The 19,317-nt window shown below is 34.6% G+C and overlaps 1 protein-coding gene across 1 annotated transcript; it reads right to left on the reverse strand.

Annotated features, from left to right (window-relative positions):
- Nucleotides 1-305: 305 nt before the first annotated feature.
- LOC147071453 (uncharacterized) lies at nucleotides 306-6,320 on the reverse strand. Its single transcript, XM_085948607.1, has 3 exons — nucleotides 6,048-6,320; nucleotides 2,471-3,031; nucleotides 306-747 (listed from the first exon to the last, which is right to left on the reverse strand). Exons 1-3 carry the CDS (start codon nucleotides 6,297-6,299, stop codon nucleotides 382-384), a joined length of 1,179 nt encoding a protein of 392 aa, XP_085804733.1. The 5' UTR covers nucleotides 6,300-6,320; the 3' UTR covers nucleotides 306-381.
- Between the last annotated feature and the right edge of the window lie 12,997 nt (nucleotides 6,321-19,317).

The following is a 19,317-nucleotide window of genomic DNA, read 5'->3' on the forward strand; positions in this document are numbered from 1 at the left end:
AATATATCATATTTTGATATCTTGTAGATCTCACTAAGACGAGTCTAAAGGTATACATAGATCAATTTGCCAAAAAAAAAACATATTATCATGTTTTGTCATCTTGCTACAGAATGGACTTATAATAAATTACTATAACTACTACTTATAATATAGACTTATAATAAAATAAAAAAAAAAAAAAAAAATATATTTTAGCTGTAGCTTTATCCAGTTCGGTATATCTATAGTATGCTTTATAATCGAAAATATTCACAGCAATGGATATAAGTAATAGGAATAAAAAGATATATTAGATATTTTTTCGTGTATGCTTTATTACAAAAACAAATAACTATAAATAACGGTTGCTTGGCATGAATGTTGAACAAAATGAAAACTTTAATAGTTAAGACCGAAGAAATCCTTAAACCATGCGATGAAGCTGTCAACGTCAACTCCAACACCCTTCAAGCGATTATAAAGGCCTAGGGCCCTCTTGTTAGCAGCCACAGCATCAGTAAACCTCTTGAACTCAGGTGTGTGTAGCTTATCAATCATCTCCTTGAATGCTTTGCTGTTTTTCATTTTATCATGATACAAAGCTTCCATCTTGCCCAAGGGGAGGGCAGCTTTGATCTCTTGGATGAGGGAGTTGACGCCCCTGGTTGAGACTTGGCGATTGGCTGATTTAATTTTGAGGAAATGATGAAGGGCTTGGATCCAGTCGTGAATTGGTAGTCCGGCAGAATCCAAATAGTTATAGATCTATAAATAAATTCAGTTTGAAATAGTTCATATTCTTTTAATCACGATTTTATCTAGGTAGATAATATACCAGGAAATCTTGGTGCATCCCTGGCCAATAAACAATTTCAAAAATGATGTATTTCTTTCTGTTACTCGAATGAAACAGATATGATATGAGGTCTTTGGCAAATTAATGAAACGTATGATACTGCTATTTTGTATCACAGACCCAAAAAAAACTGCAATGGTAATTTATATAAAACTACACATCAAATAGTACTGCTATCTCAATACTTTGGGTTGACCATGGAAAGAGCTTACAATGAATAAATCGTTTACATGAGCTCTTGAGAATTTAAATATGCACACGTAAATAATGATTTAATTGTGCATGTGTTTAAGTTATAATGAGAAGAGAGCTCTTTTATTTTTATATGAAGTGTCGGGCATATTAATTCTCAATCCGCAATAAAAAAAACATTATTTTAAGAGAATAATCAATTAAAACTACTAAAAGTAGTAGATAGAAACTTATTAAACTTCCTCGTCTACTTTCTGTATCAAATCGTAACGAACGTCTATTTATTTCATTAATTAAAAATTAAAAAAAACAATATGTGTACTTGGCAGACCCTGGATTTGAACCTGGCACCCAGGACGTTATAGGCCGACGCTTAAGCCACGCGGCCATCGTGGATTGAGCCTAGTTTATGAAATCACCGAGATTATCGCTCCGTCTAGCAGACAAATAAAATATTATCTTCCGGTTCATGCATTATTCAAAAACCCCTAATTAAGTTCACTTACTTTGTATATTCTTTAAAAAAAATATTATTCACCGGATTTCGCCTGCGGCGCTGACATTTGCATTTCATAATATTGCATGCCACAAATTTAAAGACTGTTATTCTAGTTGAATGACTGAGCTAAGTAAGTATATAACACAAAAATATAGCATTTATTTTTTATGTAATATTTATAAAATTATTTAAATCAGTCGAAATTGGTTATTACGAGGAAGATGGGACCGACTGAATTTGCTCGTTATAAGCATTCGTCGTTATATCTTTATATAACATTTTTCGCACCACGTTATATTTAAGCATAGAACATAAAACATTTGAAATCCATCGTAAAAATCCCCAAAACAAGCATGGCATTCATAAACTACAAAAGAAGTTGTTTATTGTAATGAAATGCTGAGCCACCGGTGCTGGTAGGTACCTACTGACTTCACAAAGCTTGGATTTTTTACATGCAATTTCAACCATATGCGTGGATACTTTTTCAGTGTTGTCAGCGAAAACACCAATTAGGTACTTAGACACTTAACTAGTGTCATAAACGTAATCCGATCCCGGCGGCATCGGTCTAGTTAACTGCACGGTCGGATTTTATTGCTTAGGGTCGAAAATGTTGTTTTTAAACGATCGACACATTGACAGTGTTGCTTGGTATACCCGAGAAGTAGCTCGTTATAAAAGTGAATAAATTTAAAGAGAAAATCACAAACTAAAATGTCAACGAATTTTTCCTCATTACATCCGAGATCTCGCTATTTCCGTGATCGTAATAACCAAGTTAGACTGTAGGTACGTTAATATGTTCGAAAAATTATCGTGTATCCCCAGACTAAAATTTAATATTTTGAACTTTATAGTAATGCTTTTTGCCTGTTAATAGCATCAATAATAATATATTAGTTGTATTGAAATACACTAAACAAATAGAAATATCTCACCAATGTATATTCCGGAATAGCTTCAATCTCAAGCACTAAGTTTTTAAAATCATCACCGCAGATGTACGCAAGCGCCGCTTGAACCTCTTTGTCTCCGAGAGTGAGAAAAAATATTTCCAGAATCTCTTGCTGTGGTATCAGATCAATGAAATCCTGCAGATCTTCATTGAGTCCACGCACTTGCACGTCACGGCTAAATTTCAATCCGAAGACTTCCTTCAACCAAGCAATGTACTTGTCAACGTCAACTCCGACGGCTCTCAAGCGAGCAGAAAGTGCCAGGACTCTTTTATTGGCAGCAATGGTTTTGGTGAGGGTGCTGAATACTGGAGACTGCATTTTTTCAAGGAGTTCATTAAATGACGGGCTATTCTGGGCTTTGTCGTTGAACATGGCTTCTAGTTTATCGAAAGGAATGACAGCAATAATATCTAGGATCATGGCGTTGATGCCTTTGTATGGTGCTACTGAAGAAGACGTCCTGGAAATTCCGATGAGGTCGTGAATCCATTGTCGCCAGTATTCTATCGGAAGACCAGTGGACTTCAAGTAATCGAATACCTGTAGGTAAAATAAATTTTAAATCATCATAATATTTATATGCGGTACTTGTTGTGCCTATAGGTATGGTATTAAATTGCACGACTGAATGTTGCATGTGTAAAAAAAACATTATTACAGAATCCATGGTAAGCGTTAGGCCAAATATTAAATCAATAATTACAATAATTAACCTGTTCATCTCAAACAACTTACTCTGTCTATTCACTGTATTATATTATTAGTCATAGAGACACTAACCAGTCAATACATCACACAATTGCATGCAGACAATGTGGATCCAAAAAATCTTAATGTATATCGAATATTATTTATCTCACGTTTAAAAATCCAAATCGTATGAGTGGTTAACTATTTTTTTATTCAACGAATAATTTTAACAAGATTTAAGAATGTAACATTTTTTTATTGAACATAGATGAGAGATACAGGTTCAAATCTTTCTGGGTGTCGTATTTTTTCACAAAAAAGATTTTTCTAATATTTCTAATTTCTATTTCATATAAGTGTTTTAAAATTATCCATGTTCGATATGAGTAGGTTTAGTAAAGAGATTTACTGATTTAAAAAAAAATCAATCTAATCATAAATAATTACAAGATAAAAAGAACTTTTTATATACTTAAGTTTTTAAATTTTCTGTTGAATCATATAAACTTGACTTGACTAGCTTAAACGATCAAAAAAAATTGTACTTCATAGAAATACTGAATAATGAAATATGATTTCATATTGATTTCCATTGTAACGCACGTATATATTAATAATTTAGTTGCTAAGACCCCCTAACAACCAATAATGGTATCGAAATAACTTTTCATACAAAACAGAATTAACTGAAAATGAATTAAATTCTACTTAAAGAAGGCTAAAAGTATTAAAAAAATGCATTGGCACCGTGTTCTGATATATTCTAAAATTTTCAAATGTCTAGTTAGTTGAGAAATTAGTTAAAAATCGTTTGCAAGATTTGTACTGGACAAACAACCACTGGACAAATAAGAAGACGAGCTAAGAAAAACGTTGTAAAAAAAATAGGATTTTGTGCACAATCTTGGCGTATTTACAAAATTACAAGTTTAACTTTGAATTAATATTCACTACTAAATCAGACTGTAATTGAAGACAATTGATATTACGGCCACCGTCTTGGTATTGTATTGACTTCCTATTGCTGAATGTCAAGTTTAATTTTATATTAGTATTTAACACTACAATTTACATATTATTCTTATTGAAAATCAATCAATTCTAACGGTAACTACCGTCAAAACCATAGAAAATTACTTTTTTCTAGCCATTTAGAATTTTGGGGCTCCTGGATATATTTCAAAGCGGCTCAATATCTCGAAAATTACTTTTAAAATATTCCAATCCATCATGCCAAATTTCATGTTTTTTTATATTTTTAAAAAAATAGGTAGGGACACAATTATTTAGCTATGCCACCTGATTGTAATAGATAAGTACGTTTCTGAAGATTTTGCAAGGCGTTATGTATTTTCAATAAAATTATTGAAACTCTCCTGCCAGTATCAAAAGTTGTTTTTCCCACACGTAGGTTCTAATCAATGATTATCAATCGATGCATACCATAAAAAATTACCCCTATCGTTTTTATTAATGTGTTGATTCAACCAAATTCGTGTATGTCGGTAGGAACGTACTTATCTTCGTAGATTCCAAAATATTGGTTTTAATCAGAACATATGTAATATAATCTTATTAATAACAACTAAAATAAAAAATACACAGAAAACTACATACAATTAATAAGATTTTTTCAAATAACCGTGCTTGTAAAATACACTCTTTCGTCGAGACTAGGGATCCCGAGCCATTTTCGATACCTATGAATCCCGGGATTTACTTTTTTATCATTTTTTATGGAAAATAAAATAAAAACGAAAATATAACAGAAAATATACTTTTAATAACAAATAACTACATTAGAAATAAACTGAATTTAAATGAAGTTTGATTTACACCGATGTGTAAGTTGCCGATTCATTTTATTTTTTCACATAAATTAATAAAAATGAGAAAGATTAGAAAAAAAAAATTCTTCGCACTATTAACAAAATAATTCCACCCCATGACCTCATACGTTTTACGGCAGTTTCATATTTGGCTGACTAATTAGATTTATAAAGCGGAAAGGCCATAGGCACATTATGATTTGCTTTACTATTTTAAATCTCGCTAACCCATTCATTAAGTCTTTACTATCAGAAACAGCAATCTCATATTGAATTCACATTATTATTTATATTACAATAATATTTACTCCATTAAACTTACGTATTTCCGAGATTAAACGTATACAATATTAACAATAAATGTCTTAAATAGTATAAATTATCCTAGATTTATTTTTGACCGATTTTATCAATGTTATTTGTAAATATAAAAATTTTGTATTAATAATGGAAAAAATGCCAATCCCGGGATTGTCAAATTGTAATCCCGAAATCCCGGGATCAGAATTTTGGATCGGGATTGGATTCCCTAGTCGAGACAGCAAAAAATGTGATAAATTACCTATAGAGACTGAAAATTTTACCCTCTATAATTGCTTACTCCCAATTAAATATAATATGTATTACCTTCAATATTATTTATGTTCATTATTTATTGTTAGGTTTCGTTTAAGGAATATGCAAAAAAAAAACTTTAAACGTCTGACGAAAGATATAAGATAGTTGAAGTAAATTAAATACTTTGTAAAAACAGGTCCAGTCTACTTAATGTAGATGTGAATCTGTTTAATAGTCATCTCTTAAAAGTGCTTTAAAACTAAAAGATACTATAATAGTTCTGAATAATGTAACAGTTATAGCCCAAAACAACTGTCAACATAAAATGTTTAAATAACGTTTAATTAAGATAAAAAGACTTCTGTCGCCACTTATGATATGCCACAAACAGCGCATTACATATCTAATTTTAATTATACTAGCACTATATTTATAAATGAGCTAATATTATTTTTTAAATTCCATTTGTCTTCACTTACGACTTTGTACTCAGGAATGGCTTCAATTTCAACAACAAGGCTCTTGAAGTCGTCACTGAATATATAGTCGATGGCCGCCTGTATTTCAGAATCATCCAAATTCTTGATAAGAATGTCTAGGATCTTATTGAGTGGCAGCAAACCGATGAAATCATCCAAATCCTGTTGCAGGGTTTTGGTCTCCGGAACCGGCTGAGCCAAGGCTCCGCAGGAAAGCCCCAAGACTACCAACACGACGAAAAAGAGCTTCATGTTTGAACTCTGTCCAATGTATGAACTGCAGATATATATCAAGCTATCGTATATATACAAAATAGTGCTGACAATAGATTACATTATTTTAAACATGTGTCTACCAATATATTATTAATGTCATGACAATAACAATTCTAGATTTTCGTAAACTAGATAACTTGGTCATTGACAGATGATAATTAATTTTGTACGAAACGGATTATATATTTTAAAAATAAACTGATTTGTTTATCTGTCAAATTAACTCCTCTCTGAATTTACGTAATAGTATACCTACCTAATTATTATTATCGAAATGTTTTTATTCTTCAAAATACTAGGTTCCTATTACGAATTACAGTATGTTTATATATACATACCTAGTAAAGACAAAAACTGCTCTATAGCACAAAACTGAAGGTAAACTTTAATGTTTGTTTTTGTAAATTACAGGTAATCGGTCTCGTCATCATCTAATGTTTGTAATAACTCTTTGACTATGTAGCAGTGGAGAGGGGTGGAGGTAGAATATTAAGATGGCGGGTTGTACCTATAGAGGCACCTAGCGGAAAAATACGAAGCTTGCAATTTGAGACATTTTTTTGATAATTTACAATTTCAAATGTTTTAATTAATAAATACGAGTATGTACTCGGACGTTGGTCATGCTTCTTTGTTTTCATTGAACTAAGTATGCAAATTACAGATGGTGCTGGTGAGTTTTTAAAAATCAAGTAAACCCTGCCTAAACTAAACCATAATAGTTTACGTATGCCATGGGCGATCCGACAAAAATAATGCACACTTTTTCAGTCATAACTATTAGTTTTCATTTAATTAAGAATATGTACATATTACAGGGTGTTGGTTAGTTTTGTTTTTAAATTCATTTAGTCTTGCCTAAATTAAACGATAATGTATAAAAAATGTTCGTCTATCTATAAAATATCTAAAATTATGCCTGTGCATAGATTTTTTTAAGATATTTTATAGATAGATGAATATTTTTGGACTATTATCTTTTATGACTTGGCTTACGCAGGGTGTAATAGGATTTTAAAAACTTAGTTTAGTGTGCACTATTCGTGTCTCAAATTTTGCGTAAATTCGTAATGTCAATGGTCAAAATACACTAATTCAGATTCTATTCGACACAGCATCCACTTTTCTTTTCCATGATTGAACCCCCCTCCCCTCTTTCCATGAAACTTATATTAGATATTTCCACATATTATATTATAATTTCAAGCAATAATGTCTCAAAGGAAGGAAATTGTCGCTTGTTTGTGAAGTGGTCAATGCTAAAATTGTTATATTAGCATTTTTTCAGATGTCGTTCATTAAAAATTGTATTGATCGCCAATTGTCATAATAATGTATCAAATTATCTTGAAAAATACAAAATTCCACTGTAAAAACTTGTTTTCTACTATTATCTCTTTTTTCTTGAGAAACAGGAATCAAATTTCGAAACGTTCAATTCTCGAAATGAGAAATCTCAATCACGGCCTCCCAAACCATGGGTTGTGACTCTCGGGGAAGTCGCAAAATATCTTCGTACCTCCTTGGACGAGTTTTTGTCTAGTAGATAATAGCGCTTGTACACGTGCACGGGTGTACTGGCACCAATAGTGTATAAATTAAAAAATCGCGACAATAACTGTTTACGCGTGTCGGGACTAGCATGGAAACTCACCATTACATATAAATTATCATAATATATTTAAGTATCTAATAATATTTGTTACTATGTAAACTAGTTGATAAGAAAAGCGTGTTGGCATGATTCATAATCTGACTGACTGCACACACTGGCAGGTCAGTCAACTTTCGCAGCAATTTGCAAGACATCAAATTTCATCGTAAACACATTTGCTTTCTTGATAAATTATAATTATTCACAATAATTATTGAGCAACATTGTAACAAATACGCGTTAGCAGCATTTCCGCGGCCTTATAAGGTAATCAGGAAATGTGCCAACTTATCAGATTTGCTCGTACTTAGTAAACTCACAGTAAACAAGTGACATGTGGTCACCGGTCAACGCCCTGACCTCAGATAACCTTTCTTTGTTATAATTTCTATAAAAGCTCAAAGCGGGGCGAATCTGATAACATACGTCGTCAAATCTTTGAAACACATAGTTGAATCTCTGCTCGTCGCTCGCGGTTCAACTTTTCTCATAGCAACACGCCTTTATAATTTAACCTTATCAATTTAACTGTAATTCTAAATATATTGTCTGTAAGAATTGTTCAAGTATTGTTGAGGAGAATAAACTGAGATTTACTCAAACACGCATCTACCTTCGATCCATTGAAGTCCAGCTACCTACCTCATCATCCAGTATCATTGAAAGCAATAAATCTCAATTTACGAACTGCAATAGACTACAACACATTCGAGTCTCTTCTGATCAGTTTTACTACTGGATCATCATCCTTCACACCTCTTCGCAATAGTGGTGACCCCTCAAAAGTAAATCAATCAATTCAGCTGATCAATTTTTACAGTCTTTACTTGCATATTTAATTTTTTTATAAATTTACACTGCGTTTGCTTTGAGAAAGTTGAACCGAATCGTCGATCTCGTTTTTCCCGCGAAGTTTTTCAACATCCGTTTTCCCGCGTATTTCTATTCGATTAAAATCACTTGCTTTTCACGATGCCCGCCGGACAATATTTCGCTGGGTATAACAGTATTGCTGGAGACAACACCACAACACCAGTCCAGCAGACCACACCACAGACCAGACCAGTAACCGACAGGATTCCATCACCTTGGCCTGAGAACAACTGTTCACAGACTTCAGAAGACAGTTCAGATTACGGCTCAGAATCATCACAGGACACCTCCGACAGCGGCCCCATCAGATTTGGAGCCCCAGAGAGTCCTGACTCTAGCCCCATCAGATCCAGCTCGTCAGACGACTCCAACATCACAACCTGGTCGTCATCAGGAGCCAGCAGCCACAACAGAATGATACTCGCCAGGATGGAACGACTGGTCGCCGGACTGCGACGTGTAGCCGAACAGGATGAATCACACCAACCCACCAAGGATTCGCATCCTTGCACTCATCAGCCACATTCATCCAACCACCAGCGCAGCCAAATCGCCGGAGCACCAAATCAGGCGGAGGCAGTCCGGTGCAGCCAGCAGCTGACCAGTGCATCACAGGCGTCACGACGGAGGACACCAAGCAACCCGCCTTGGCCATCGTCATCCACCAGATGCATCCAGACGACACGCTAACTCCACTCCGCTCAGGCAAGCTCAAGGTTTTCCTACACACATTCATATATAGGTACACACCACGAAATTAGCATTTCTATTTACACTTAGAAGCAGCAACCCTTGACTTCTGTCACTACGACATTCTTACTTGAAGGATCTATTCTTAACACTAGATAGATTCCTGACTATTGGTAATTGTCTAAGGCAACCTTTGATACTCCAACTTTAGACTTCTCAAAACTTAGCCAACCATTTTTCAACCCTTCGTAGTTTCGATAACGCACTTTCAAACTACTCCACTGCACCCTGTTAACGCACATACAAATGATATGTACTAACAGAGCAGCCTCTAAGCTCATCCGAGCAGGCGCGAACGCCCTCGACAGCTTATATCTCTCTTAGCCCTGTGGATCCACTCACAAGCTAAGTTACCCCTTTCCACACTTCTGCACAAACTGCAAGCAGGAAATTCCAGAAGACTTCATCTTACGAGCAGCTGAATGACAAATTCCCTCGTACTCAATGTTTTCAAATGGCCCGAAAATACCTTGGTTGAACCCACAAGCCTAAACTAAATTGGACACTCTATCAAATAATTCAAGTCACAACCCCAGCTTCTGCATAATAACTTAATGCTATTTTCATACTACCTATGTTATGTCAATCACCTCACAACTTGTAACAAAAGTGCACACACCACACATGTAACAAGGAAAAATCTAAGCGAGCCAGACGAATGACGACATCAAAAAAGAAGACTCCACTTCAATCCCCGTTCAATGGACCATATGAAGTCATAACACGCAACACGCGTACTTATGTCATTTGCAAACATGGAAAAAATATCACGGTTTCAATCGATCGTTTAAAACCGGCATATTTATTTAACGAGAATAACTTGCATACGCAAACAACGCCGACAAAGGGAACTGACCTCGGACAAACACAATATGTAACCCGAACAGGCCGTCGTGTCCGTTTCCCGGAGAGACTAGGTCAACAAAATGCAAAGGAACAATAAACCATAAATATCGCACACGGCACGCGCCGCCAGAATGTTCAAGCGTCAAATTGCAAAACAACGACACGAGTTTCATTGTTATTACAAAACCAGTGCAAGCAAAAAAAACCATACGAGTGACCGAAATACAGGTCAGTATGTTTTTGCACAACGACAAAACGCTTCGCAAGCAAGAAAATAACAATATATATTGGACCACACAGCTGGAATAACCAGTGTGAAATACGAGAGCAGTAACAAATCAAGTTACTAACGCCAACATCCGATAACATGGGTTCCCAGCAGACAAAAGAGGAAATCGTGCTGTCACAAGCCGCCGCGGGTGGCACCATCATAAATGACACATCAGCAGCCAACCAGCTTTCTTGGACAACTTTTGCAATCGTCATCATCATCATTGCAGCAGCAACCAGTTTCCTGTTGTGGAAGCTTTGCAAGAAACACCTCACAAAAAGAATCCTCAAGGACATCAGGACAGACGTCCCAGGATCCCGAGCACCACCAAGACAACTTTAACGCAAGAGTCACCATGCTACACACCGTCTATCTTCCTGCATCACGACCTGCCACACCAGATCGCTAGGGAGGGGGTCTGTCGGGACTAGCATGGAAACTCACCATTACATATAAATTATCATAATATATTTAAGTATCTAATAATATTTGTTACTATGTAAACTAGTTGATAAGAAAAGCGTGTTGGCATGATTCATAATCTGACTGACTGCACACACTGGCAGGTCAGTCAACTTTCGCAGCAATTTGCAAGACATCAAATTTCATCGTAAACACATTTGCTTTCTTGATAAATTATAATTATTCACAATAATTATTGAGCAACATTGTAACAAATACGCGTTAGCAGCATTTCCGCGGCCTTATAAGGTAATCAGGAAATGTGCCAACTTATCAGATTTGCTCGTACTTAGTAAACTCACAGTAAACAAGTGACATGTGGTCACCGGTCAACGCCCTGACCTCAGATAACCTTTCTTTGTTATAATTTCTATAAAAGCTCAAAGCGGGGCGAATCTGATAACATACGTCGTCAAATCTTTGAAACACATAGTTGAATCTCTGCTCGTCGCTCGCGGTTCAACTTTTCTCATAGCAACACGCCTTTATAATTTAACCTTATCAATTTAACTGTAATTCTAAATATATTGTCTGTAAGAATTGTTCAAGTATTGTTGAGGAGAATAAACTGAGATTTACTCAAACACGCATCTACCTTCGATCCATTGAAGTCCAGCTACCTACCTCATCATCCAGTATCATTGAAAGCAATAAATCTCAATTTACGAACTGCAATAGACTACAACACATTCGAGTCTCTTCTGATCAGTTTTACTACTGGATCATCATCCTTCACAACACCTCCTCGCAATACGCGTAATAGTGCTGCCTCGCCAATCTCATTCTTCAAGCGTAAGCGAGACGCGTTGTTGTCATTGTGTCGTGCTATTTGACTAGTTGAGAAAATTGGTAAACGTCTCTGCGTGGTGTAGTTGGTTTCTTTCCGGCAGGTTCACCATTATCGTTCTGCTGGGCATCCGCATACATCATGCAAGTTCCAACTATCGCGTGAAAATTCAGAAGTTTCTGATTTTTTTTTTTTGATTCATGCATAATACGTGTTTACACGTGAATTTTCTTGTTATGGCCGCGATATCACGTACTGTCAGCAGTAAATCCATGCCCCTCCTGTAAACGGAGTGTGATGGCGCCTGTACACAATATGCATTGATTTACTTGCAGCAAAAGTGTGTATTTTAAATAATCGCTAATCTCATTCTTCAAGCGTAAGCGAGACGCGTTGTTGCTATTGTGTGGTGGCTATTTGACTGGTTGTGAAAATTGGTAAATGTCAAAAACGCTCTGCGTGGTGTAGTTGGTTTTTTCGAGCAGGTTCACCATTACAGCTATCGCGTGAAAATTCAGATGTTTTTGATTTTTTTGATCCATGCAGAATACGTGTTTATACGTGAATAGTCTTGTTATGGCAGTAAGCACAGCAGTAAATCCATGCACGTGTAAACGGAGTATTAGTGTATAATTTTAAATTTCGATCCCACTAGATTTATAGATTATTCCATTGTTTATGATTTTAAAATTGGGTGACATTATTTATGGCGGTTTCAATAAATATGTACCTACTGATTATTATATTATTGTAGTTATAAATAAATAATAAACTGTTTTAACTTCAAAGGTCAACAGGATTATTATTTTAATAGTATAAATAATATTGGATTTACGTAATCTACATCAAAAGGATTATAGTAGCAAACTATTATCAAAAATTATTAAAAACATTCATTTTGATAAGATAATAATATTGTTTATTATATTGGACATAATTTCAAGGTGGAATTATTACTTAATATATAATAATACATAATATACCTATCATTTCATCATCTTTCACGAATTTTATCAATCCACTTCTGGATGACGGCCAGCCATCCCAGTATTTTTCGGCCTTGCACGAACCACGTATAATGATAATATCTAACTTGATGGTAAGGTCTGTGTCAAGGCCCTTTTTAATCAGGCCAGGGTAAGATTTTTTCACGATTGCTGAGTTGTTAGAGCAGCCGTCTATGAAGATGTGGGACACGGGATCTATGCGACGGAAGGGAAAATAAAAATATCGTCTTTTCCAATGTATATTATATCATTCCATTCCTCGTAATAAAGTCTACTGGTAAATTATAGCGCCTGTACACGTGCATGAATTTACTGGCACCAAACGTGTGTATTTTATTTATTTAAAAAAACAAAACATTGTGGACATAACACCACACCGTTCACAACACGAGATTTACATTATAACAAAATATTACCCACACAAGAGAGAAAAAGAAAAAAAGAAAAAACATACAATTCTATACACTGAAATTAAATTAAAAAATCAAAATACACAGCACATCACTGAAAATGTCTATATTGTCTTTGGGGTCTTGCAACCCTCGCTTTATCGCGACAATAGCTGTTTACACCCTAAAAGTACTGATTGTATGACAATCTCATTCTCATTCTTCAAGTGTAAGCGAGACGCGATGTTGTCATTGCATGGTATTATGTATGGTACCCATAACCTGAAGCGGGCCCCCAGGCGAGAATGTATGGCGGGCTCCCCTACCTATCGCTGAGGTTAAGGGCAGTGTGATTTTCGACAGTAATGTTCTTCAAATATTTTCCGCGCAACCCCAGAGTTGATATGATTTTGTGTATTTTCAGCGATTTATAAATAAATCCAGTTGATTGATTCAGATGGAAAAAAAAAGTGCCCACCACCACCCGTCATATATGCACGGCCGCTTTCTATGACGCTTTAAACGTGTCTGAAAGAAGTGATTTTAAGTGCTCATGAAACAGGAAACATACTTAAAATAATTATAAAATTAAATTCTACACTTGAATTATTATTTATTTAATCACTATATCACATAAAATTGCATCGCAAAGCCATGTATTTTAAAATGTGAATACTCAGGAAAATGCGACTTTTTATTATTCGAGTAAATTTGTGGTGTGTTTTTCATTTAACTGGCCCCTACCTAAGCTCGGGCCCCCAGGCTAGAGCCCTGTCAGCCCCACCTTATGGGGACCATGGTCCTATGTGACCAGTGCTGCCAACTGTTATTCACAATAATATGCCAGATTGAGTAAAATAATAAGCCAGATGGCAAAATAGAATGCTTGATTGTCTAAAAATTGAAAAAGTTTTTGCAAACTACCATTTCAAAAAAAATTGTCAACAATTTTAATTAGAAACATCGTTTTTACAATAAAAAAGTTTTTAGAAAAAGAATTTAGTATTTTACAACTTATAGAATACCTAGGTCATGAAATTTAAAATGAATGTAGGCAAGAAATTTAGTCGTTATTTTGTATCTAATATTTAATGTATTAATTACAAGATGTATATAAATATATGTTTGTCTTGTTGTATCTGTCTGCAGCACAGCACAAGACACACACAGACACACACCTACTCTACATCTGCTGCGCACTGAACGCATTGAGCGCATCAACAAGAATGTTGACAGGTGGCACTGCCACCTGGTATTTTTCCTAGTATGATATAAAGTACGTAAGACCAGCATGTTGATTTTCAAGCAAATCTGGTCTAATATTCTAACTTTATTATGAGAAGTTTGTAGTGTCGAAAAACGCTACATATGTAACACCATACTCCAGATGGAAATTTTGCGAGCTAGATACCTATTCAAAAATGCTAGATCTGGGGAAAAAAACGCTAAGTTGGCAACGCTGTATTTGACAGGTTGTGAAAATTGGTAAACGTCAAAAAAGTTTTGCACTGTCTTGTTCGTTTTTTTTCGGCAGGTCCGCCACTATGGTTCTACTGCGCAGACGCAAATATCTCTCAAGTTCCGATTGTCACATGAAAATTCAGAAGCTTCTGAACTTTTTCGATCCAAACTTAATGCAATCCTACAACACAATACATGTTTACACGTGCATTTTCTTGTTATGGCCGCGATAATATGTACTGCCAGCAGTAAATTCACGCACGTGTAAAAGGGGTATTATTCTCAATCTATATTGTGTTTTAACATAATTAATTTCATAAATAAACGTATGTATATGTATAATTTCTAGCATCTACTCTGACATCGTTTAACCTTTTCTACAATCCATCTGGATTCAAACATTTTGGATGGCTGCTAAATACCATCTCCATCGTGTATACGTCAGAGCTATGGTATGTTGGCATGACCTGGAAAAATGTAAGAGGGATTCTTGGGTGACCCGTGTGGTGTCCATAAACGCTCTGAAGCAGACAATATAGACTAAGAAGACGAAAGAAATACTTCGATTCAATATGACAAACAATCAGTTTAAAATAATTATTTATGTAATCACCATCTATCACAGTGTTATTTTTAATTCACTGATTAGTTTTATTGATAAATGTTACATTAAATAAATAATACCTAAGTACTGACAAAAAGATAAAGTTAGATTATGCTAATCAATATGACACTCTGTTTCATAAGAATTAATAATCAAATTTAATCATGATTTAAAATATACTACGTCTTATATTAAAAAAATATAAAACATAAATTAATAATGACACATCATAATGTTGCCAAAACTTTCCTTAGACGGCCTTTCACCTATTTATAAATATAAGTAACATCAGCCTGCTGTTCTTTTCTATTTTGTGTAAGTATCCTGCAATTTTGACATCCTTCAAATTGTGTGTTTGGTTTGTCAAACTTTTAAATTGTATAGCTTCTCCCTGCACAGCGTTTTTATACACCATTTACACGTGCATGGATTCACTGCTGACAGTACGTATAATCGCGGCCATAACTAGACATATTTATATCGCCCATCCAATGCATAAGGATCACAAGTGCTAAAATCTTGATTTTCTGTTTTAAATGCAAAAATAACTGTAGGATTCATATTCAATTCTACTGTAAAAATAGATTCTTCAATCTGTTGATTTTTGATGTGTTAATTCGTGTTGTGCAATTCTGATCAACACAATGCTCATAATCAATAATTAAGAGTTTCCGTAATATTTTTACTGTCAATCATAGGCTCAAACTTGTCTTAGCCTATAACATTTCGATTAAATGGCTGAATCCTCCCTTTTTAAATCTGTTTTTGATTATTTGGTAGTCAAGTTTTTTCTAGGTTACTGCGATTATTCTTGAAAATTCATTTTTGGGCAGTTTTGAGCCTACATGTAGTCAGTGACGTCCCTAGACAAAATGCCGCCCCTAGGCAACGTCAAAATGCCGCCCCATTTTTTATCATCCTTTCATTACTCCAATATCTAAGAAGTGTGTTGTACGAAGCATGGCCCCCTTATCCTGAAGCGGGCCTCATGTTAGGATCTTTGGCGCCCCCCCCCTACCTATCGCTAAGGATAAAAGCAGTGTGACGCTCTACAGTAATGTTTTCCAAATGGTGTACGCGTTAAAATTGATGTGTATATTTAGTGTTTTTTTGTATATTTTAATACATACACTTGAATTATGGAGTTTTTGAGTATCGCTACACAATTATAAATTGTATTGTGTGACCACATAATTTAAAATAATATCATTATTGAAGGAAAATAGCGCCGCAGGCGAATTTTTTGCTATTAGAGCAAATTTGTGATGTGTTTATCTCACTTATCGAGCCCGGGCTCCAGGCTAGAGCCCTGTCAGACCCCCCTTGTGGGGGCCATGGTATGGATACATTACTAATAAAATATACACCTACCACTAAGCTGAAACATACAAAATTAAATTTAGATATCATTAAATAAATAAGCGAATAAATATAATATTAGTTAAGACACTTACCCAAATCACCAGAGTCTGAGATGCCATTTGGTTGATATGTCTGACACATTTGGTTTGTATCATTTAGTAATACCTACGCAGATGTATTATTTTCACACCATTTTTTCTATGCTATTATTGTACCCTACGACATGTAAACAAAATAATTTTCCTCAATATTTTTTTAATATAAACCTAAATTTAATCATAAATACACTATTAATTAATAGTCTCAACATTCAACCGTTGATGATTGAAATAAACTACAAATCCACACTATTATCAGCAAAAAATACGTTTACAAAAAAAAACCACTTAAAAGAAGGTATTGCACAGCATTGTATTCACAGCACGGTAAATATGATATAATCTAGGTAGGTACCTACTAGTGTACATTTTTATTACAATTAGCTGGTACTTAACGTAAATACCTATTATATGCACGAATACTAATTGATTATGTCAAATGTCAATAAGGATTAATAATCATTATGAATATGTATCTATTAGCAATAGGTACCTACATCCAGCAACTTTTAAATCTCGCGAGTGAATATTTGGATAAATTAAAAAATACGGTATGTACCTACCTATAAATCTCTACCATAAATTCTCCTTGTTTCGTTACCAATGTTGATATTTATATATTATTATTTTCTTTTAATAACTATGGCGCGACATAATTATTGGCTTTTGCGCAGTATACCTACCACTGTTATGAAAGGAACTCTTTAATCTGAGTAAATGACATTATATTATTATGACTGATTTATTATTCGTTTGTGGTGTTTTACATTTATAAAAATATTCATAATGGGTCTAGGCGCCAAGTTTATTAGCATTTGTATACGAAACCGAGCAGTCAAAAATAAAATAAAAAAATCACTAGTGAGCGTGGTGACATCATACTAAAATCGCTGTGAGTACCTACTGGGTAATAATAAAAAAAAGCATCCGAAACAAAACATCTCCAACGCTCTGGTTATAATATAACTAAGTTTAGGTAGCTATTTCTATATAATACCAAATGATTCTCCTCGATTTGCCGCCCTTCGAGTATCTGCTGCCCCCAAGCGACGCTCAATCTGCCCACCGCCACGGGACGTCACTGCATGTAGTCTTTGCCATTTCACCAATGATTCATCCCAAGCATCTTTCAGGAGGCAATTTTAAAATTGTAACATTATTTTTTCTTGCTTCTACTATTAAGTTGTCAGTCAAGTGTGACGTATGACCTCATAAATTAATAAGACAGGCCGAGATGCTCCTATTTCTGTATGTAAGAAAAGAAAAGTTTTTTCGCTCTACTGAAAAGTTAACATTTTAGATTTGGTATGTTATTCGATGAAGTATTCGGTCATGTCGATATGTAATATTATGCACTGCACGGTAGGTATTTAATCTGTGGTCTTATATTTTAAGTAATGTACTGTATGAATCTAGAGGTTATATTAAAAAATGTTTAGGTACCATAAATTACAAATTCACTACATTTTTTATTGCAAGGAACGTCACTAGCCAAAAACTTGTAATACACTTATACTTGTAAAACATAATCATTTGCATTAATCTTAATCTTACAGTCGGAACACAAATCACAATTTAAAACAAAGGTACTCACCAAATATCACCTTCTTAGCACGAAAGATTGTTGAGATACAGATCGATTGAAAAAACATGTCCAACTTGATTTTTGACTTCAAACGAACGTCAAACTCTTAGTTGTCATACTGGACACATCAAACATTATTATGATGCCATCTTTGGGTGTTGGCATACATTTATGTATTTGTAATAGATTCCTATCGACGGCAGTACTTGCATTCATTGCCGTAAAAAGTTATTTAACCTAGATGCTCTTCCCCCATAGACCCACCTACCCTAACTCACCTTACCACAAGATTATCAGGAGCAATCACCTTTGACGCCATCGATTCGTCAGAAGATTTTAAAAGGGGCCTCGAAACAGTTTATACCAGTCATTCAATTATTAAATAATATCATTTTTTTTCAATATCCATATTTCTAACACATTTTAGTATAAAATATTACCCATAGCATAGCAAAATCGTTGCAACGACATGAAAGAGGCCTATAACATAACAAATCAAACACACTTACTGTACACAAAAAAACACTAATATTATTATGTATCATCACTGTCATCTTCAATAATAGATACACAAAATCCAGAGTGAAAAAATTATTAAATATGTGTCGCTAGATTTCAAAATCAGCCAAGTCCACCTTTAGGTATATTTTACTTTTTTGTGAATTGCTGAAGAATTACTGCTTTCTAACATTTCTGCATTATCGAAATGTGGAGCTTATTAATTTTAAATATTCTATACTCGAAATAATATAAACTTTCACCCTTGTGACTATGTACTTGAGAAAACAAAAAGCTGTTTTTCTTCTATTCATCCATTATGGATTTGGCTGATTTTGAAATCTAGC

The sequence above is a fragment of the Rhyacophila brunnea genome, unplaced genomic scaffold (genome assembly GCF_057557595.1).
Source record: "Rhyacophila brunnea isolate RB1 unplaced genomic scaffold, BYU_Rbru_1.0 scaffold_20, whole genome shotgun sequence".
Classification (NCBI taxonomy): Eukaryota; Metazoa; Arthropoda; class Insecta; order Trichoptera; family Rhyacophilidae; genus Rhyacophila; species Rhyacophila brunnea.